At 42.8% G+C, this 23,052-nt stretch overlaps 1 protein-coding gene across 1 annotated transcript in view; it reads left to right on the top strand.

Moving 5' to 3' along the window:
- Positions 1–23,052, top strand: part of itfg1 (integrin alpha FG-GAP repeat containing 1) — a 183,199-nt gene that overhangs the window by 145,385 nt on the left and 14,762 nt on the right. The window contains exon 15 of the mRNA XM_069657592.1: positions 15,902–16,026. Coding sequence (XP_069513693.1) covers positions 15,902–16,026 — 125 coding nt within the window. The remainder of the gene's footprint in view (positions 1–15,901; positions 16,027–23,052) is intronic.

Here is a 23,052-nt window from a genome sequence, read left to right as displayed (position 1 = left end):
CATGTCGTCTGGGCAGCTGGTTCTGTTGTCTGCTCTCCCTGCTCCAGTGCTCATTACAGGGCTGCTCTAACCAAGTATTCCCTGCTGGGTGCGAAAGTTGGATAAATGTGGTGACAGAGGCAGACCACAACTGCTGCTGTGAGGTAAACACAACAACAGAGACAGTTGGGACATAACACCAGCCACCAGAAATGCTTCAAGTTCATGAATTTGACCTGAACGCTAAGGTAATATAAGGGCTTGAAAAAAATCTGTGCAAATTTGTAGGGTGACATATATCATCATCAAAATAGTTTTTTTACTTAAATACATTATCACTCCCATAAGTCACTGGGGTGGACATCTAACTGCCTACAGCAATGTCTGTTGCTGCCACCAAGCTTCAGTTTGAGGAAGAATGACTAATGTTGTAACTCTAACAGGCATGAAGGCAAAATGGGAGCAACCCTTGGTTAGTTAGCTGTGTCCAGGCAGGACGAGTGTGTCTACGGTGCCAAACATGATTATTCACAGAGACATCTGAGGCAGAGAGGAGGAGGCAGGACGGACAGAGACAGGAAGAGAAAAGAGTGAGTGCTCATAGGGAGGAGAATCATAACAGGCCCAGATCAATGTGGAGCTCTCTGCAGATTGTCCAATTAGGCTAATGAGTTCAGCGGATTAGCAACGACTCGCTCACACACGCACACACACAGTTACACAGAGCGCATGCACACATTTTATTCTCACAACCTTTAAAAGAAGTCACCTGAAGCACTCATTAACAAACATATTTATTGACCGTTTAGGCATTTAGAAGATGAAAAACAACTTAAAACGTGAAAGCTGTGTGTGTGCGCCAAGTTGTGTTGACTTGTACCTTCACTTGAAGCCATTCATGTTGATTTCTGCCACATCATGCTGACGCCTCAAGCAGTGTCGTAAAAGGCCAACCTATTTAGCTCGACGGCGCACTGATCTATGGCCACAGTGAACCCCTCATCAGGTCACCAGTCAGCGTTGCCCCATTATAAAACCATTTCACTGCACAGTATTCGTAAGATAGACACAAGGGGAGAATTCACAATATGGGAGTTTAAGAGTAGGTGGAAGAGAAAAATGGAAAAGGTTTGAAGGGGAGAAAATGAGGGTGCAGAGGACAGAGCTAAAAGCATAGAGTAGAGATGCAGAGAGAAAGGGAGAGGAGTGAAAATGAGGCTGTAACAGAAGAGAAAGATTGGAGATGGGAGGAGAGGGGCATGCAGAGATCAGAACGGAGGAGAAGAAAATACTTGAAAAAACGACCAGAGAGATAACCCTCTATGCAGAAACTGAGAATTACTATTGATCAGGCTTTGCATGCTTTTTCTCCTCCTCGCTTTCACTCCTTTTCCTCCCACCTCCGTCCTTTTTTCCATCTTTTTTCTCCTCACTTTCATCCGTCTCTTTTCTCTCTCTCCTCTCACGCTGTATCTCTCTCCTCCACAGCCGAAATATAGATGTCATAAATTGTCAAGAGACTGTGAAACTTTTAATTTGTCACAGTTGTTGTGTGCCTGGCTGTGGATCTGTCAGTCTCCAAACATCCTGGGGATCATATGAATGAAATGCTTGGACTTATCTTTAATGTATGATGTGTCTCATCAGGGAGACTAAAACGAATCTATACATGTTCAAATGTGTCAGCAGCAGAAGGTTTGTCCTGGGATTCACCCTCCTCAGTTGGTTTGTCTGATAAGGAGGTTTGAAAGTCACTGCCATCATCAGTCTGACGTACATTAGCCGCGTCTACTTCATGTCTACGACTACTGTTGGATGGATGGCCATTAATTGTGGTGCACGTGCTGATGTCATACTCAAGATGAAATAATGAGATCAATACATTTGGTTAAAATGTAATCCTTTAAACTATACACTTCGGTTTATGACTAAATACCTTTAAAACTAATGTAGCTACAGCTGTAGTTGTCTAATGCTAACCAGTTAGCATGCTAACCATAGACTGTATATACAAAGTGGATTTAGCCCCAGTGTCTTAAAAGGGAGCCAATGCTGAAATGCCTTAAAACTGCACTCTTTCTAATGGCCAGTAGGGGGAGACTTTCGATTTTATGGAACCCAATCTTAGAACCTATCGGCTGTCGTTGGACAGGCCTTGGGGAGCACAGGCCGATTTTAGGGGCTTCTGGTTATTCAATTAAATTATTACATCTGGCTGGTGCACCTGCATTATTGAAAATACTACAAAGGTAATGACCATCCAGGGTTCCCCACAAATAGACTCTACTACCCAGGTATCTTCATGGCCACCCAAGTATGTTCGGCAACCCAGTTTAGCATTTGATATATTATTTCTTGTCCGAGATGACGCTATCCACGAAAAACCAAACAAAAAAAACACTTCAAAATGTCTCTCACCAATGTAAAGGGACATATGGTTGATTTAGAAAACTATTTATTTTTATGAATATATATAACTATATATTTTTATTTACTTGTTGCCAGCCGCAACAATTAAATATTCCAAGATATATTATGTTCATGTATAATAGAAAAGAAAAGAAAGCACATGACCAGTTAAATTCAGTAATACTGTAAGTGTAGGAGCTATTTATAGCCATTAATTGAGGAAATGTTCTGTGTGGCCCACGAACCCCCAGTGATTTTCATGTGTGGCCCACTTGCTGCTGAAGTTGAGTAGCCCTGAGTTCAGCAGTTAGGAACTTCCAGGCCAACACTTGTGCTGCTGCTCATCATTGTTTGTTCCAACTAGCAACTTGAGTCTAGAGACTGGCGTTGGAGTTGAGAGACGAAATCTATGACTGAATTGTTAGTTGACTCATATTCAGAAGTCTGTTAACAGAGATGAATTAAAAAGCTAAACTTTGGTCAGATGATAGCAGCAGATGGGTTACAATATTGCATTACAGCCAATGGGTTCAGCCTCTTTACCCTCCTCACTGGGCTCAACCAAAGCCTTCTGTAGTGCTATCTGACCATACCACTTGGACAAACGAAAACTGGATCGCTTATGCCACCATAAACCTTGTCCCTCGCCTACAGATTCTGTATTTGTTTAAAGACTCAATAAATGTATGATCCCAATACATATATTTCTTTGAGTTTTTGGTCTCAATCGCTAGTTTCAGACCTTGAGTATGATGTTGATATTGTAAATGATTGTCCTATGTAGAGTAAAAATGATGATAAACCATGGTAATCTCTAGGGCATTGCTACCTGTTTTTAAGTCCTTGGCCCAGCGATCTCTCAACCAGGTTAGAGACGTAACAATGCTTATTTAACTCTGTCGTCCAAATGTGGTCAGTTCTGGTTCATGTGGCCTGGATTGCTCGGTCATGTCGATATGCTCTGTACAATATCAGGAAGATCAGACCCTACCTTTCAGAACATGCAACACAACTGCTGGTACTGGCTCTTGTGATATCACGCATTGATTACTGCAACTCCCTACTGGCAGGCCTTCCTGCATGTACATTCAAACCTCTGCAGATGATCCAGAACGCAGTTCGGTCATTCGGTCCGCAGAGTCCCTTTCACCTTCAAAAAGAAGATTAAGACCCAGCTCTTTATTAACACCTCTGACCTTAATGATAGTGATGACGATGACAATGAGGATGTTGATGTTGATTAGGATATTCATGATGATGAATACTGTAGTACTATAGTGACATTGTTGATGATGATGATTAAAAAGAGTACTTTTACACCCTATGCTTTGCCTCTGTGCACTGCCTGTCAGCACCAGTGTCCGATCGTACTTGAAGCTGTTTGTTGGCTCTTACTGACTTCGTTCCCTCCTGTCTTGATCGTTGCTTGTGTTGTTTTAACTCTCAGATGTACGTTGCTTTGGACAAAAGCATCTGCTAAATGAAATTGCAACACTGTTGTAATATTCTGACAGCAAAAAACTAGGAGGATGACAGCCAAAATGCTAATGTCGAAGCATCAGAACGGTAGTCAACAAAGTAATGGGTGACATCACGGTGGCTATGTCCATTTTCTAATGGTACTAACACACTAAACTAAGATGATGAACATGGCTACCATTGTTCCTCGCAATATCAGCATGTTAGCATTGGGATTGCCATTCTAGCATTAGCATAAAGCTCCACAGATGCACTTGCATGGCTGTAGATTCTCAGTCTTGTTTGCCGACTGATGTTTGTATCACAGGCAGATATCTGTAGCAGCTTGGCAGATATGGTAATGGAGAATATAAGAGGCTTCCCTAAATGCATTGAACATTCTCACATGATAAACTCATGTTCATGAAGCCACCTTTTTACCTCCAAGTTTGAGCCCATAATTTCAAAAACAACCAACCCTGGCAGAGAAAATATTGTTTTCTTGCTCGCTGTCAACTGCCTTCTCCCTCTGCCAGTCTTGCACTAACCAGGTGTCATTCCAAATAACACCTGTGTTGCACTGAAACTCAGCCCATCAGAAAGTGTTTTTTGGTGGTTTGCACTGTTGCCTTTATTTGGATGAGACTCAAATTTTTCCTCGAACTGAAGTATTTATAAATGCATCTATTCTAAGCAAACGCTCAAACACAAGGTCACGCTCTTGTATGAGCAAGTGTGCAGCTCATTATGCTCTAAATGTTCTCCTAATAAAACTCACAGGAGAACAAGCGTACACGATGCTCTTTTAAATAATTCATTAAAACTTTCGTAACATTTAGAACATTTATTTTTTATTTTCTCTGACTTGTTTTCCCATTAAATTCTCATAATCTCCTCTGGCTTTGTAGTTTTTGTTGCGGCTCTTTTATCTTGAAATATGCCGAAAACTTATTTGTTAAGACCAAAAACTTAAAGGAGCTTAATTTAGTTACCTGCTTTTCCTTGTGTGTTTCTAGTTAGAGCATACACAGGTGATGACGGCTGTAGATTTGCTCTCTCTCTCTCTCTCTCTCTCTCTCTCTCTCTCTCTCTCTCTCTCTCTCTCTCTCTCTCTCTCTGACACACACACACACACACACACACACTGTATGTCCTCATTTTGGGTACAGGTGTCAACAGGCTTCAGTGCTGTTGTGTAAAGCTGGATGGCGATAAGGACAGAAGCCCTGCGGCTCCTCTAGGGTCCTTCAGGGTCCTTCAGGGTATCACCACACACACGTGTACACTCTTATGCACACACATACACACACATTTCTCCTCACAAATCAATGTCCACATCTTGACACCGCTGTATGGACACTGAGGAAGGCACTCCAGGCAAGGTGGCTGAGTGAGCGTGTGTGTGTGCGCACCCACCTCCATTCCTTATGGCTCCTCCTTCTGTCTCTGCAATTTGCTCCTTTTATTGCCATCAGGGGAGCAAATGGTTTCTATAGCGACAGGCACGACGAATTTCTTTGAAAACATTTTTTCTTCTAGTTTTGAAGCCTTGGGGAGTGTGTGGGTGTGTGTGTGAATGTGTGTGTGTCTGCACTGCAGGGCAATTATATCTATGACTATATTGTGTGTCTTGATGAGTTGGTGATTTCATGTTAGCATCAGATCATTTCTCATTGTCCTGTAGCAGGGGTTTGCAGGTAGCATGTTGACACTTTAAACAGTAGCTTTGCTTTATTTTGAAATTCCTCATCATTTCTGGTTTGTTCAATTTTCCTTATTTCTTGTGCCATTACTCACACTTCACTATGATGCTCTCTGCACTCTCCTGCCAGGACGAGGTTTTTCATGAGGATAAGTTAGACACATACACACACATTAACATGTTGTAGCTCCCTCTGAGACAACTGCATCCTCTTTCTTTCTCTAATGTCTCATTTTGCCGTCTCATGCCAGAGGAAGAAAAGAAAAGTTTGCCCCCTTTAACATCAGGAGTGGTTTGGATATCCCATAATCCTCCACATTGCCCTCACTATCTGCCGTTCTGCTGAGAGAACAATGATAATGTCAGGACATTATGCCGAGCGTGGCACTTCAAACCACTGTAGGTAAAATGGAAATAACACATCCTTAATCCAGATTCCACACAGCTACAGTCGAGAGTGTCAGCTCAGGTGCTCAGTGAGTAGCATGCAGGAGTCGGCATAAATTTGAGATCAAAGTAGAAGAGTCATAGCATTCAAGGGCGTTTGCAGTGTACATAACTGTGTGTGTGTGTGTGTGTGTGTGTGTGTGTGTGTGTGTGTGTGTGTGTGTGTGTGTGTGTGTGTGTGTGTGTGTGTGTGTGTGTGTGTGTGTGTGTGTGTGTGTGTGTGTGTGTGTGTGTGTGTGTGTGAAGTAAGTGAACTGTCCTGAGGAGTGTGTTCTTTCAACACTGAAAACTAATCGGTGCACTAAGGAAGTTTGTTAGCTGCCTTGACATGACCTCAGACCCCATCAGAGATAACAGTTTAGTACAGTTATACAGTAACAGTTCAGTACTATGTTTTCATCTGATGTTTCCTCAGCTGAGAGTCTATATCCCACAGGGAGAATATCCTCAAGAAAATCAAAGGCCAGAACTTTTTACAGCTGACATAAATTTGAAATGCTGACCTATCGTGAACAAAAGCAAGCTTTGTAACATATAAAACTCTGGGTGTGGGCTCATTAAACCTCACTAACCCATTAATCTCGCTTCATAAACTCCTCTGCTAAAGCATGCGCTGCCTCCAAGTGTGTTTAGGCAATGTTTGGTATTTTGGGAGTGTCATCTTTAGACGTGTTCCTTAATTAGGATTCGTTTAGTGTGTGCATCAGAGAAAGGGAAATTAGGAACTGCGCAGTGCATATTCTTGCATAGCCAGTATAAGTTTTAGCCACAACGTTTAGAACATTGATCATATGAAATAGAGGCTAATGAACCTCCTTAGAAGAGCCTGAGAACCATTTTTTTTTGTTTTATTATTGGGTTTTTTTTATTACACGGCTGTGTTAAATACTTTATTCTGATTGGTAATTATTCCGATGTCTGTTATTTCTCGATAACAGACCGTTGCTAGGGATGCAGCTCTAATCTCACAATCCGGAGGACTAACTGTAATCATATCAATCTGCTGAAAGAAGTCCAGTTAATTTGACATTGGTTTGTTTGCAGGGGAAAAAAAGAAAATAGAAAAAAACAAAAAACAAAACAAGCCTACGTTGCAAAACCTGAAGGCTACGACAGAGAGATCTACAAAACTGAAGAGAGCACATGAAGTAAACATTAAACGGGACACAGTGCGGGACACGGCGGTGTTTAAAGAAAATATCAACAGACTTTGACAGTGGCGAGACAGAAAGCCTGAATGGTTTTGCGTCGGGGGCCTGCTCACCCTGTCGGGGTTCCATTCCGCAATAACAACCTGCTCACTAAATATTAGCCCTTAGTTATGTCTTATCACATCTTGGAAGTTGTAATAAGCATTCCTCAACATAATCCTTTTAATAATTCTCAGACAGAGGAACTTCTTCCACTTTACTGCATTTTTTTTTTCCCATTTCTCTGAGAGCAAATTGGGATGCAATCATTAGAAATCTGTGTTTAATTTAGGAATGTGTGCTCCCTTGTTAGTAATATTTATTTTTGCATTTGTGCCAACTTCAAATTCCACAGGATCCGTCTCTGGCGCGGTCCGTGTGCTCCGCGACCTCCTGAGTCGATCGCGCCCATTCAAGTCAGTGCTCGTGATTCCACAGCACACGGTCCGTCTCCATTCAAGCTGAACAGAGCAGATCATTCCAAAATAGGATGTCACACACAAAAGCAGCATACAGCATCCGGTCATTTCAAAATAAAACACCTGTACGGACCGGTACAGCCTCCTGTTTTTTTTCTGTTTTCATAACAACACACTGAAATCTTGATAAAAGAATACTTTTAATTAAGTAGTGTACTCAGCCGTGGTAGAAGCACAAAAATCACAGAATGATCTCCATATGAGCAGATCATCAACCTCGGAGGTGCAAACTGAACTGTAGTTTGTGTGTTGCTCTGTTTAACATTAATGTTGTTGCGTGATTTCGCTATTCTCGAGCGATAATTTAGTTCTCCCGCGTTCTTGTGATCTTGCGAATCCAGCTGCTTGGGCCAGCGCTGCGCTGCGGACCAGACACGCTTCCTGTGGGCGAGGGCTCAGGCCGTCTGACAGACCAGAACTGTGGCACAAATGAAACATGCTGGACACGGATTTTGTGGGATCCAGGCGTCAGTGTGCATGTATGTGTGTGTGTGTTTAGAGCTTCAAAGTGCACACAGATACACATCCACACAAACACACACACCAAGGCTGGCTGCTTGTGCCGCTTTGAATCCGCTTTGTCTTCTAAGAGCTGGATTGTAGGCTGTCAGTCATGTGCTCAGGGTTTCGCTGCCAAGTCCTCCACTGGCTCTGCATAGGGAGATGGGACAAACACAAACTAACACACCCATACACACACACACAGACACTCCAATACACCGCTCTGCATAATAGCCTTTGCCAGCCTCCCCATGTTGGGATATGGCTTTGCTCCAGCCATGGACACATTTCCTCGCTGGTCTACATACACACTCACACACACTCACACACACACAATCACACACAGCACTCAGCAGACGAAGGCCAGGCTCCCTGCCTGCAACGTAACCCTGCTTGATCCTCCATCAGACACACACACACACTCTCAGACCCACTCTACCCTGCTGAGTAGCCGAGTGCAAGCCATCCACCTCCTCTGCCGTCTGACAGAGAGCAGCAGTCTGTCAAAACTTCAAACCGAGACTGGCTTAAAGGTCCAATCCCCTCAAAACCAGCCCGGAGGACGGGGTTCAGCAGGCTGATTTAAGAGGACTTCCCCTGCTGGAACCACCTTAAAGTCACACTCAGTGGGTCAGTCAGTGCCCTGTTAGACAGTCTGCCGTCTTAATGATGGATATCACCAACCAGAACTGACTTTACCAGAAAGGCCACTCAATCATTACACAATAGGGATGTGGGGTTTTGTAGGTGACGGGTTCTGTGGCAGAGTTGCAACAATGTGTTTATTGGTTTTTAAAAACTACAGAAAAAGACAAAACACATTTAAAAAAATACATAAATTAATTAAATAACATAACACAAAAAGCATCGGAAACAAAACAACAGAGAATCAGTGCAGCATAAAACAAACAAACAAACAAAATTACCTTTTTGCCATCACCCCACATGTACACAAATCATAGATTACCCAGAGTTCCCCTCGTTAGCCAGTATTTCACCTACATTACTTCGCTCAATAAAGTCCAAAAATGGCCCCCAAACCTCTTTGAAAGAGTCTTGTTTACCCTTAACCATAAATGTTATCTTTTCCATTGTAAGGCAAGTCGACATTTTCCTTAAGCCATTGACCAATAGTAGGCCTGTTCACACTTTTCTAAGCAAGAGCTATCAAGTGTTTTGCTTGCAATGAGCACGTATCCATGAGTGCTTTTACATAGTTTTTTATATGAGGACTGGTTGTGTACAACCCCAGAATAAACACTTTGGGTTGGAGAGGTAAATTTACTATTTGAAATATCATAATAAATAATTAATATAATCATTTGAAATGGCTTACCTCCTTCCAAATGTTTTTTTTTTTTCATCCCACAAACAATGTAACAAAGTCATCCTAAGGTTATTGCACTTACGTACTTTTAAACTTGTGTAACTTAGCAGGAGTTTCATTTGTTCGCATGAACCAGTTGTATTGTAAAAGTTTTAACCTAAAAGTTACCCCACATTTGGTGAATTTATTCCCACTTCTCTGTGAGTGAACAGAAAGAAGGACGCCAAGAATTCTTCAATTCTGGTTGTTTCATTTTAGTTTAAATGACGAGCTTCACACCAAAATGTAATTCTGGATTTCTGCTGCCCTAATTTCTCTGGACAGCAGCCAGTTTTAAGTCTAGTTTCTATCTTCATCATGCTCCCTCTTGTTTTACATGTCTTTTTGTTTCAGAGTCCCTGTGCATTTGATTGTTTTTGCCCCAGTTGCATGTCCAGCTGTTCTCGTGCAGATCCCAGAGACTCTTAGGGGGGAAATCACAAGGAATTAATTGCAGCCACTGATAGCACCATAAATTTAGCATCATTTGCACTATCTGCTCCGTCTCAAGCTCTGATTCACAAAGCAAATTGCACTGATGATATTCAAGCGCAAACACACCCATAAAGGTTCGCAGATCCGTGCAGTTTGCTCTTGTTTTGTGTCTGCAGCTCCACTCTCTGCTGCACTCTCAGGCAGTAGTTGAGCGCACACTGACAGATTTCAACTCCATGCACAGATTGATGATGAGCAGGGAGAGGAGGGGACAGCTCTTTTAACAGATTATTGTAAAGTCCAGACTCGACAGGTGTTTACTAGTTTAACTGTCTGTAACGCAGCTTCATCTTTTTAAACGAGCGTGCAACAGCAGCTCGTCTATATAATAATCCCAATCCTGTGAAACGGCTCCAGACAGTCTCCACACATGTGGACAGAGTGTGCCCGTGTGCCAGGGTGGAGCCTCACACAGCCCCGGACTGATTGGTCTCCTGATTATAATAACAATGACAATATGTTATTAATAGATTGTTTTTACAGACAAATACATTTTCATCACACAAAAGGTGGAGTTGTCGTCATGATCACTGTAAACTCAGAGTGTGACAGCCCTTATAATACTGCGCTGCACTTACCACCAGCTCTCTGCAGACAGTAATACTTTCACTCTAACTGCGCGGTGCTGTTAGCGCTGCTGTTTGTGAATTAGGTGCTTTTTGCCATGAGGCTCATTTGCATAGATAGGGGCCAAATTTACCCCGAATGTCTGCATAATGACTCATTTAAGCATATATATATATTCCACACGGGAACACGCTGTTAACTCTGCTGCGCAGTGAATTCCCCCCTAAGTTTCTAACATTGTTTTCCTTCCTGGTTGTCTTTGGATGTACCGAGGGTCTAAGGTCGGTTCATATACTCGTATTTCCCCCATTTCATCGTGTGTTTTTAGATTGCTGATGAGTAGGGTATGTTGTTCCATGGTGAGTCCTTTAAGGCAGATGCCTGCTTCTGATACAGGTCTTAGTTTAAAAAGTTGTGCTTTGATGGAGAACAGTAAAAAGTTTTGACCTCCACAGTTTCCTCCTAGCTCCAGTTCTGTGCAGAGATGACAGCCTCCCGCTTGTTTCTGCTCCCCACTAATGAAAATATTCTGTTAGTCTGTGCATGTCGCTGTCCAGGATATGACTTTTGTCAGCTACTGCGGATTCAAAGCAGTGGGGTGTGTGTGTGTGTTTTCATACACTTTATTACAATACACACACTTCTTGAACATGTTTTTTTCTTTATCGGGCTGCAGGTCACCTTGGAACAACACCTAAAGTCCCACTTCAGAGTGTGTTTATACAGCGTTTATACAATAACTAATCTTAGTCTTCAATCACAACAGTAAACAGACTGCCATTTTAGCATGTCATTACTCGACCATAATTTAGAGGGAGGGATTTTAAAGGTACTGAGGAGGATTTCTCATTGTGTCTGGCGAATGGAATCTGACCTGTATTACCTGTTGTCACAGTCCGGTCATGTTCATTGGGAGGCTGATGAGCCTGGTTCTGTTGTTAGGCCTGGCTCTGGTACTCACTCTGCTGTCAGTCCCTGCTGGATCCCCCCTGACACGGGCTTGAAAACCTGTTCCTCCAGTTGGTCCAATGCTCATGTACTAGCGGTGTTAACAGTAACACTTCCTCTGAGCATCCAATCTGGGCACTGACTGAACCGACCAGCGAACATTCACTGTTACAATTAAACTGTGTGTTCATCAGGGAACTCTGTAAGTCACTGAGAGTTCACACAGAGCAGCCAGAGGACATCAGAACCAACCAGAGCATATTTGATCCATAAAATATGGTCAACTTTCACCACAATCAGTGAATAAAGTTGTTATCTCAAATATATCAGTTTCGTTCTCTTTGGCAGCACCTATGATGATAGACGGTAATAGAGGGAGCACACTTCCCAGATATCCAGACAGTGTTGCATGTGTGACGTCCACGGTTGGCTCCGGTTGTAACTCTTGATTTTCCTGGCTGACGGTCGCTTTCCTTTTTAGACTGTTTGCCTTCATCTGAGCGTCGAGTTTGTTTCTTTTTCTTTGGATTGTCACTTATTTTTGAAGTTGTATCTGTAGTCATCCATCTTTTCTTTGTTTGTTCAGCCATAGTAGATTACTGTTTACTCGCAACACTTATAGAGACCGGAAAAGCAGCCGCTTAGCTCCGCCTACCTTCTCTGGCAGACCAACCACTGCTGGCTGATGGAAAACGCGTCACTAACTGGACGCTGCTTGTGATTTTTCTGCAAAAGTCGCCACAGACACCCAGTCTGTAATACTGCAGATGCAAAGGCTTTCATCAGTGGGCCATAGGCTCAATCACCATTGTGTTACCTCATTCAGCGATAGATAGTGACTTAACAGTCATTTATTTACATTAAAATGCATGGACAAGTTTGGAGGATTACTTGAAGCCTCTACTATAGTCATACAGTAAAAGCTGCTATAGTAGCTGTAGTAGAAGAAGTCTGGCAACCTTTTAAATATTCATTGATACATGGGAGTCCAGAAAAAAGCGATAGATCGACCAACCAGCTCACTAATAGAGCCATTGCTTGACTCACGTTGTTGGCATGGTTAAAAATTGGATTATACCTCTTTCCCTCTTTTATCTTTTTTCATGTTTCAGCAAACGTACCCTATTATCATTTATGTATAAAATCCCTCAGAGCTGCACACAGCTTTGCACTTTACTCATCACACACACACACACACACACACACACACACACACACAGCCACCTTTCTGTCTAAATGTCAAACACACCAGAATCTGTCTTCAATGGCTGTTAGAAGCCGGCGCTTTGTACTACCCTGATCCAGTCGATGTCCGTGAAACTGTGCCCAACTCTTCCTGGAAACAGCCAATATTTCTGTCTCTCTCCCCCGTCTCTTTCGCTATATTCGGAGGGCGATTAAGGCAATTAGACTGCCTCTTTACAGCACCACAGGCCAGCACTAAAACGCTCTGAAAGTAGAGAACATAGAGGGATAGCAAGCGAGAGGAAAAAGAGAGACGACTGGTGAAAAGGTTTCTGTGTTAGAAGAGGGCAAAAGTTGACGGGTCTATTCAGCGTTCGGATTGACTTAACTGAAGAATATACATTGCAGTGTCATAGACAGCTTTTATTGCTCTATACATTAACTGGCTTCACCTTAGATGATGACTCACTTTAACCTGCTGGCTGAATTATTGTAACCCCTACATGTGATGATGTCGAGGTGATATGTGAGCTTTATATGTGCAGCATGAAGTATTGAGCTGCAGACGGACGTGGTGGTCCTGAGCCAGGTTCAGCCGAGGTGACCTGAAATAACCTTGAAAATCTTTTTTTTTACACTGAACCGAGGTTAGGCACGGATTAAAATAAAGCGCCAAGCAAAGCTGTTGTGCTCCTCTCAGCCTGCAATACGCAGTCCATCCACATTAGTTCTGATCACTGGCTGCCTCCAGGCCTTCTATCTCTGCCTCCATCCCTCTCTCGCTCCTTCCCTCTCTTTGTTTACCACGTAGAGGTTGATTTATGTCGGCTGCACTTGGCAGAGTTGGGTGGCGTGGGCGAGATACAGCAGCTGAAGGGGAGAGAGAGAGCAGGAGGGAGGAGGAGAAGAAGGAGAAGCTGAAATGAGTAAGGCCAAATCGGAGTGATGTATCGCGGGAGAGGAGGAGAGAGGGATGAGCAGAGAGGAGGAAACGAGACACACTAAGGGATGGATGAGAATAGTAAGTCAGGAGGGAGAGATTTCAGGAGGAGGGGGGAGGTTGTGCGAGGAGACGGGGGAGAGGTGTTGGACTGGCCTCAGGTGTCTCACTCTGATTTGTATCTTTTATGATGCTTGTTCATGTCAGAACACAAGGTCTCTCTCTGCAGTCCCCCTGGCTGCAGCGCTCCTGTTTGTTTACTTGTACATTTGAGTCTTCGCTCTGACACTCAGGGTCTGGAGAGGTCAGGTCAGCGCTGATTACTTTACATAAAACTTTAATGACCCCTTTGGGAAGGCAGGCCTGTATCAGCTACAGTAACATGTAAATGGGGGGTTACATCCACAGCTTACAGTTTAATCAGTCGCATTGAGCAGAAAGTCATGGAGGAAAATGTGCAAAACCCAGCTTATTTTTGAGACAGAAGTTCAACTATGTGCATGATAAAAGTTTGATATATTTTTTAATGTTTATGACATATTAATTTTAAAAAAGGAAATATGCCAGGCGCTAAATAAGGGAGTGACTCAGGTCAGGTACAAGGATGGCTGGGGCTAACAAGAACATTGTCCTACCTGTGAGAGGTATTCATTGTGGATAGTGAAGTACCGATTATGTGTCAGACCCTCTTCTTCAAATTATATTAATTGACTGTCCTTTTTAACCGTCACTGGATATTCACTGGATGTTGTGACAGGGCACTTTTTGCAGAGATTTTAAGAGAAACATAACAAAAAGAGCAAAAATAATAACTCTGAAAACTGAGACAATTACTGGCACCACTCTTGTGGCCTGTTAGAAGGATCCTTTGTGTGCCAAAGTGCAATCCAAAAACAAATGAAATGCCAAATATACGCCTTTAAAGAAGAGTCTGGAGCCAAGCTAGCAGCTCTGTGAGGCCGAACTTAAACACACGTATGATTCAGGCTAAATGCTAACTCCTGTTCAGTTCAGTTTATTCACATAAAAAAGATAGAAATTACAGAAGTGCAATGCATTCACTTCAGGAAAGAAGGTCTGCATTAAGGAGGCTCTCACCTGCACGCACTAAGGTTGCTGCCTGCGTAGAATCGACAAACTAACAATATAACTATAACTATAACTATAACAGAGTGTTGGGGCCCAAACACTCATAAACAGATAACAATAGAATAAATATTTTTTTCCAATACATGATCTAGATTTGAAAATGTTTTAACAGTAAGATTTACTCCTATGACTAACCTTCTATTATTTGCTTCAACTTACTAAATGCTACCCAGTCTACATATGGGTGAAACTGGCTGGATACAATAAATACAGAGATAGAAGTGCAAGTAAATACTTCAGAGTAGAGTAACTACTTTAAAAGGTTTTAAAGCTTGAACATATTTAAGTTGTAACTTGTGCCGGGAGCTCTTTTTGAAACCTGCTACCACATGCTAACCCTAAACCAACCCAAATGTAATGCTTAATGGACTGTGCTTTTATAGCTCTGTTCTCGTCTTATGACCACTCAAAGCTGCTTTTACACAACATGTCACATTCACCCATTCACACACTGATGGCAGAGGCTGCTACGTAAAGTGCCCAACTGTCAATCAGTAATCACAGTCACACACTGTTGGCTATGCCACCGGGAGCAATTTGGGGTTCAGTGTCTTACCCAAGAACACTTTGACATGTAGCCTGAGGAGCTGGGGATCGAACCACCAACCTTCCGTTTGAAAGATGACCGACTCTACCACTGATCCACAGCTGTGTTCACCATCTTATTTTTTTATGTTCGCTGGTATTTGGTTCAATGAAAATCTAAAGGATCATTCAGGTTATTACATTACATTACATACATATTACATACGTCATTGAATAGTTAAAAACTTTGCCCTGCTGATGGAGTGAAAAGGAAAAGCCAGAAGATCCCCAAGCTCATGGAGATTCATCCTGTGGGCACCAGGAATCTCCACAAAAATTAATTGCTATCCATTGAGAGCGTTTGGGAGTAATCCTCATGAGCACAGTAAAAGAAAAATGAGGCAATAACCAAAGTCAGCAGGATACATCCTCTGCTGACCATAGTTGTCAGTGCAAATGTTAATGGCACTTAATCAAATGGTGATCATACCGTCTGATTATTTCTCCTGATGAACACTTCCTTTTTATGACTCTAAACTGTCTTTTCTCTTCCTCCTGCAGCCGGACAGTTGAGCCAGTCAGCTCACTTCTCCCTGCAGCTGCCCTACACCGTGCTGGGACTTGGACGCAGCGCCAACTTCCTGGACCACCTCTACGTCGGCATCCCCAGGCAGCCTGGAGAGACGGTGAGGAAATATGAGTGTTATATTACCTGGTCACTTCACAGCACTCACAACAGGAACAGCCAGAGGTCTCACAGAATGTTGGAGGGAGATAGAGGTGTGTGTGAGAGGAGGAGGCAAGTGTGCTGAACAAACAAAGATTTAAACCCATTCAACATTTGTGGATGCAAATCTTAGAACATACAGTATATATATATATATATATATATAGACATATATATATTGCACTCACATGCCTAATGAAGTAATTTCTGAGCAGCCGAACATGTCCCTGAATATAACAGAGTGTGACATGCGTGGCTGAGACGTTTCATGTTCATGTATTAAATCTTGAAAAAAAGGAAGTGAGACACGAGCCAAAAAATAGCCTCAGGATCCTGGTGTTAACAAGCTGAAAACTTTCAGAGAAAAACATCAAACTGTGGATTTATTCATGGTAAGTTACTCACACATAATAGGCCAGATGTAAAACATGTCTCTGAGGTGTGTGAGACTTGTTTTGAAGGGTCTCAGACGAGGGATGTCCCTCCTCTTGTTCTCTTATCAAATCAGAGAGGCTGTGCAGGAACAGAAATCTCTGTCTCATCTTACAGAAACATTTAAGTCTCAGATGATGGTTGTTTATTCTTTTTCAAGCAACAGTCAATACAGCAAAATGTTTGATAACTGGTGTGTGTGGCAAATGTGAAATGATTATGTCTTCAAAATGTTTGAAACTGCCAAATTTCCTCCTCTGCACGGTGGCCCTGGCTTTTTTTTGTCAGGTTGTCCGCCTGCTGTGCGCCCGATGTACTGACAGTCCATCTGTCTGTTATGTTCTCTTACATTTCTTGATATCTCAAGTACTCTTTGTGGGAATTAATATAATATCTAAATATAAGACAACCCTGATTTTAAGACGACCCCCCGTTTTAAGACACGTTTCTCAAAAGACTTTTTGAAGACCAAATTTGTTTTTACAAAGAAAATTATTTTATTTTACCTTTTTACTAAAACCACTTCAATATCTAACTATCTAACCTTTCAACATTTCAATAAAACGAAGTGAGGTCTATTTATAGAGCCGTCATCAAACAGCTCTGGTTACGGGCATACCTTTGTTCCGTTTTTCAGTAACACACTCACACACTCTCCTGATCTCTTGGAAGCGGCCACTTTGAGGACCACGGTACAATTTTCTCTGTTACCATCTGTTAGCTACGACTGCATAATAGGGTAAACCATCAAAAATGAAATGGCAGAATTAGATCCCGGTCATAATGCTGTGTCAAGCCTGATAACAATATTCATTCCTAATGATTGTTCCAACTGAAATTTAGTCAGGCAGACGTTTATTTTAAATAACTCTGCTGTAATTTACTGTTTATTACCTGGAGCTTTCAATCCCCAGCAGGTTAAAGGCTTCTACACCTGTTGAGTGTATTAGCCATTTACCAGAGGTGTAAAGAGTAATGAAATATTCAACTCAAGTAGAAGTACTGTTACTTGACTGAAATTGTACTCAAGTAAAAGTAAAAAGTAGCTCACTTTAAAAGTACTCAAAGTAAAAGTTACTTAGTTACTTTCCCACCCTGCTGATTGTCATAATAATTACCTTACACATGCATCCTGTGCAAAGAACAGAGAAGGAAGAGAGGGAATGATAATGTACAGTTAGAACAATGTAAAGGTTAATGTAGCGAGTTAAAGTAATAGGTGTTCCAACTGAGGCCATGAAGCTTATTGTATAATCTGTAGCCCTCAGCTCCCAGTTACAATTAACATTAAACTTTGTTATTTTCAAACCTGGGCCGTATGTTTACATGTTTTGCGGTTAAAATAATGAGAGGTGGACCTTTTGTTAAAGAGTGAGATCCTTTGTTTAACCAGAAACAGCAGGTATATAGCTCTCTTCATAGCCACTGGACTCCATTGACAAAACAGTAATTTTACCTCGCAGAACACGGGCGTTGCTGATGGTCTACCACAGTAAGTTTGTTATTGTGTTGTATGTTAAATGGTTTGTTCGAGGCAGAGGTAGACCAGCAAGTCCCGTGTTCTGCAAGGTAAAATTACTGTTTGGATAATTGAGTGGCTTTGAAGAGAGCGACTTTCTAAGACTCGGCGGTACGGCGGCTTGTTGTGGAGTTTTTCCAGGCCGAGGAGGGCAGGCCTGGCAGTCCGGGGGGATTCCAGGTAGTTTAACCAAGGTGCTGAGAGCACAGGAGGACAGGGCATGGAGCTCTGTGGCTAGCCTCTACAGTGGCCCCTAACCTCTTCGGGCCTGCATTTTTTAGACATTACACTCTGTGACAATTATCTTAAAATTGACATCATTACTCCGCCTCAGTTGTAGGTTAACTTGGCCGACTTTCAAGCCATTTGTTCCGGACGATAACCGTGTCTCTCCATCTTCCACCCCCCAGGCGCTGTAGTTGCAAGTGATGGCTGGCCTCAGACATGAGGGGTAGCCTATACTAGCTTTGCAGATAAGTGGTGCCGTCTACTGTTGGCCTTTAAAAGTCTAAACCCCGAATCAGAGAGGACCCCACTTTTTCTGATATGTCTAGGTAAAAAAAAAAACCTGATTTATATTCAGACCAAAACGGTACTTCAAACTTGGCACAAACATCCACTTGGACTGAACAAATTAGATCATGCTGGTCAAAGGTCAAGGTCACGTCCTTCCCATTCTTGCAAAAGTCGATATCTCAGGAAATTTATTACATCTGTTTTATTTTTTGTTTTGGATTCTTTCAAATATTTTTACCACACAAACATTTTCCCTGTCCCCGCTCACGCTACAGTAACACGTTTATGGGAAACACTGATGGATGTAAACTGTGAGGCGCTTATTCTAGTTTAGTTTAGTTTTTCTTTTCTTTATACTTATGTGTGAAGTGATTTAACAAGAAGTGTAAGCTTCACACAAAATACATTTAAGACCTACACAATGCTAATCTGATTCCCTCTGCCTGAAGTCTTTGGTTTGCTTGTTAATTCCCTGAAACACTGACATTATGTTAATATATTCTGTTGGATGATTTTCAATTTAACTTGTTTAAATTCTCACAATACAAATCTTTTTTATAAATTTAATCCTGTGAAATGGAGGTGAGAAGAAGGTTTTTTCCTGGCGACAGTGAAGCAGACATTTATTTAAGGTGCAGCGACCTCCCACATGATCAGAAATGTCAGCCCTCCCTGTCTTTACTTTGAGCTTCAAACACATCTTTGTTCAACAACCCTGAGAGGACGCATGAATGACTCTGTGTGCAGCCTGTGTGTCCCTCCTGTCACACTACAAACCAGAGAATATTAATACGGTGAATAATTGATCGGGTTTATGTTTTTAATGTATTCGTCAGCCACGTTTCGACACTCCACTACTTCAAATGTCAGCTCAGCTCTCTCACATCCATCTCCATCTTTGTTTTCTCTCTCTCTGCTCACACTTGTCACACTCAATATTAGGCACGGCGGGGCCCTTTTCCATCCCTCCCGCGTGGCACCGAGCTCTTCGTCAAGCAGCTGATTAGAATTGTAGATGGCTCGGCCCGCGACTCAGAAGCTGTAGTGCATCGTGAACACTCATCTCAAACAAGCTGCTTTGTTGTCCCCTTCTCGCACACTCCTTTTTCCTATGCAGAGATGTGATCTTTTTATTCCATTATTCCTTCTCCTCCTCGCCCATTCCTTCTGCAACGTGAATTAATGAATGCCTAAAGATGCAGCCCATTATGCAAAGTAGGATTGTTTCTTACGCAGAGGGACTAGGGAGTGGATTAAGTCCATCAAATCTACCTGTAATGAGGAGAAGCTCTTTCTGTTTGTCAACACTCCTTCCTCATCTCTCTCTTTATATCCGCCCTGCCTCCGCTCTCTCACTGTCCCTCCTGCTGTGCACTTTACTCTTTTGTCCTCCACAATGAGACTTCTGCCTGCTGTTTCACAAAGGAGAGGTTTTGTAAAATCTACTCGGATATCTTCCATCTTCTGTCCAATCGTTCCTCGCTTTTATTCCCCCTCCTCCCCCGTCTCCTTCTTTGAGTATCTCTCCTCCTGTTCACTTATCTTCCACCCAGGGGATTCCCTTTGCTGCTCAAAGTGGTTTGCTTCACTAATCAGTCCCCTACTTGTCACTCTCACTCTCTCTCTCTGTCTCCCTCACGCTCCAGCTCTGTATCTGTCTGCCTTGCTCTCTCATAGTGTGCCAGTTTCCCTGGCTTTGAACCAGAGTGTCTCTTTTTCTCTCTGAAGACTTGGGAACACTTTTCTCTTCCAAACAGCCAGATCCGATCTGCTCCCAGGCAGCCGTAGTGGAGGCTGACTCGTCTCCAGCTCCGCTCCCCCGCCACTTGCCGCACCGACGGCAGCGCTTTCCAAGAGCTAAGCGACAATGGCTGGCGGCGAGAATGTGCTCGTTATGTAAAAAGCAACGCCGTTGATGCACGCGTATTCAAAATAGCTGCGAGATGTGGTTCCTCCCCGTTGATGAAGAAATGGAGAGCCGCATTTAAAGAGCAGTGACACTTCCACATTCTGTCACATGCAGAGCTGGTGAATGCTAACTCCCTACAGATACGAGCATGATTACAGCTTTTAAATCATTAATATGATGCCCCCTCCTCTATTCACGTTGAACTCTCAACCCCTAATAAGCCTGAAGACAACCCTGGAAGCCCGAGCACGGGCTCAATCATGACACACGTGGACTCAGAGAGAGGGATAAAGAGAGCTATCAGAAACTGATGATGATTTGGCTGCTCCAGAAATCAGCACTGAGTCTGTGTCAGTCTTATGTCAGATGTCATTATTGGTGCTGACTGAGGCTTGGGGTGGTGCACTAAAAATGAACTTAAACTTGTGCAAAGTCAAACTGCTGTCAGACACAGCGCTGCAAGCTAATGTTTTTGAACTCACTTCATTTTGAACTCCAGCTTTACCTCCTATACCCTCGCACTGTCACTGCCGGTCCACATTAACACCACAGGGCCAAAATCTGCACATGGTTTTTAACTGTAAGCTGACAGAAGAAAAAGGAAAGCGATGTTATCTAATGAAAGAATCGTGAATCATGCAGCCAAAAGGACGGGTGAAACGGTAACTACTTATGTGTCAGGTTGAACAGGTGTACTTTATCACAGCCCGAAGCGGAGGAACCCATCAGCATCTGCATGAGACGCTCCGGGCTTTCAAGTAACTATAGTGTAAAACAATTCGGGCAGTATGAGACACTTCGATAAAGTACTTCTTTTGACGTAGAGGAGGGGTCTCCAGCCTTTTTTCATCTGAGAACTACTTTGAAAAAATGAAAGTGGCCAAGAGCCACTTGCATTACATCGCTGTAGTTGCTGCTGGCGCCCCGTGTTGACTCTTTAGTCGACTGAAACGTTGGTACCACAGACGAGGCACACACACTTGTCCTTCACATTCATGAATAAAAACCTGCTTTCCCATTCCCCGTGGAAATAGTATGTTTTCTGCTTTTTCTTGGCGTGGCCGCCTTCACTGTCCATCATAAATCAGGCTAAACAGGCTAATAGCACCAAACTCCTCACTTTAGCTCAACTAGCGTACAGCATAACTGACCCGACCTGTTGATGGAGGTTGCTCCAAGTTGCTGTGATTGGTTAGGTTCAGACATTTGCAAACTTGTCAGGAGCATCACCGTTTTTTATCGACAGCTGATAGGCCTATCCGATTATTTTGTATTGGAGGGGCGGGACATCTGTGTCTGTGAACCTCTTGGTGAGCTACTAAAATCTAGGCTGTGATAGGGTGAGGCGAGCGACCTGTTGGAGACCCCTGACGTAGAGGTTTCAATCTTGAGTTGATTCAAAAGTAGACGTCCCATGTTTTTCCTATCCACAGCCATGAAGTTGTTGTTTTTTTACCAAAACCCAACCAACCAGAGGTGAGCCATGTTTAAACCAGATGAAAACAGACACTACCTTCTGTATCCGAATAAGATGCCAAAGAGGGGCAACAAGTCATGTTTGACTACTCTTGATGAGAAGGTGTTAGCAGTGAGGTCAGAGTTCATTCAAAACATAAAAAACTACTTTCAGTGCAGATTTCACTCTCAGGTCCAACAGATCATTTCTTAAGATAAGTCTTGTCTCTTCTTTTAAATGGCCTCTGTAAAACTCCATTCAGCTGGCCCTGTGCACTCACATACTGCAGGTGTTTCAATCACTTCTATAATCAGGTGGAGCTGTGGAACCTTAAGAAAGTTATAGTAGGCTATAAATTGTAAAGTGACTGCTTTTACACTGGTTCTGACCCGACCTTAATAGGTGGAACAACACTAACAAGAGACTGAGGGAGCTGTACGTCTTGCACAGTGTGTGCATGCCCACACAGTCCTGAGAAAAGGCTAATGAGTCAACATCAGTGAACACACCTGCATGGGTCAACTGTGGGTGTGAAGGCTCTTAAAAGTGAATGTGTGGCAGAGAACTATACATGCAAAGGGGAAGAGACAGAACTCATTTATCAGGAGGTAGGACACCAAACATCTTTGCCAGAAAGGATGAAGAACAGTTCCAGTGTTTCATCTCAGTCTATCTTCACCTGCCCACCTGACAGGATCGAGCCACAGATGCTGCTGTGTTTTGCTTGTAATAACCAGTTTTAGGATGGTTCCTGTACTTCTTTCTATATTTCCATCCATCCATTATCTATACCACTTATCCTGTTCAGGGTCACAGGGGGCTGGAGCCCATCCCAGCTGTCATTGGGCGAGAGGCTGACATATAGAGACAGACAACCCTTCACGCTCACATTCACACCTACGGCAATTTAGAGTCACCAATTTAGAGCGTGTCTTTGGACTGTGGGAGGAAGCTGGAGTACCAACAGTACCACGCATGCACGAGGAGAACATGCAAACTCCACACAGAAAGACGACCTATGTCCAATACAGCATTTGGGTTCTGGAGTCACAACATTCTTGTCATGAACAAAAGTCATTAACCTATTTCACATTTGTAGAGCTGTTCCAATTCTGTTACTATACTCAGAAGTCCCTCTGATATCAGATATCTG

Source organism: Semicossyphus pulcher, unplaced genomic scaffold (genome assembly GCF_022749685.1).
Source record: "Semicossyphus pulcher isolate SPU_LCO1_2020_fin unplaced genomic scaffold, fSemPul1.0.p SCAF_1, whole genome shotgun sequence".
NCBI lineage: Eukaryota > Metazoa > Chordata > Actinopteri > Labriformes > Labridae > Semicossyphus > Semicossyphus pulcher.
This window is presented reverse-complemented; position numbering and strand designations above follow the sequence as displayed.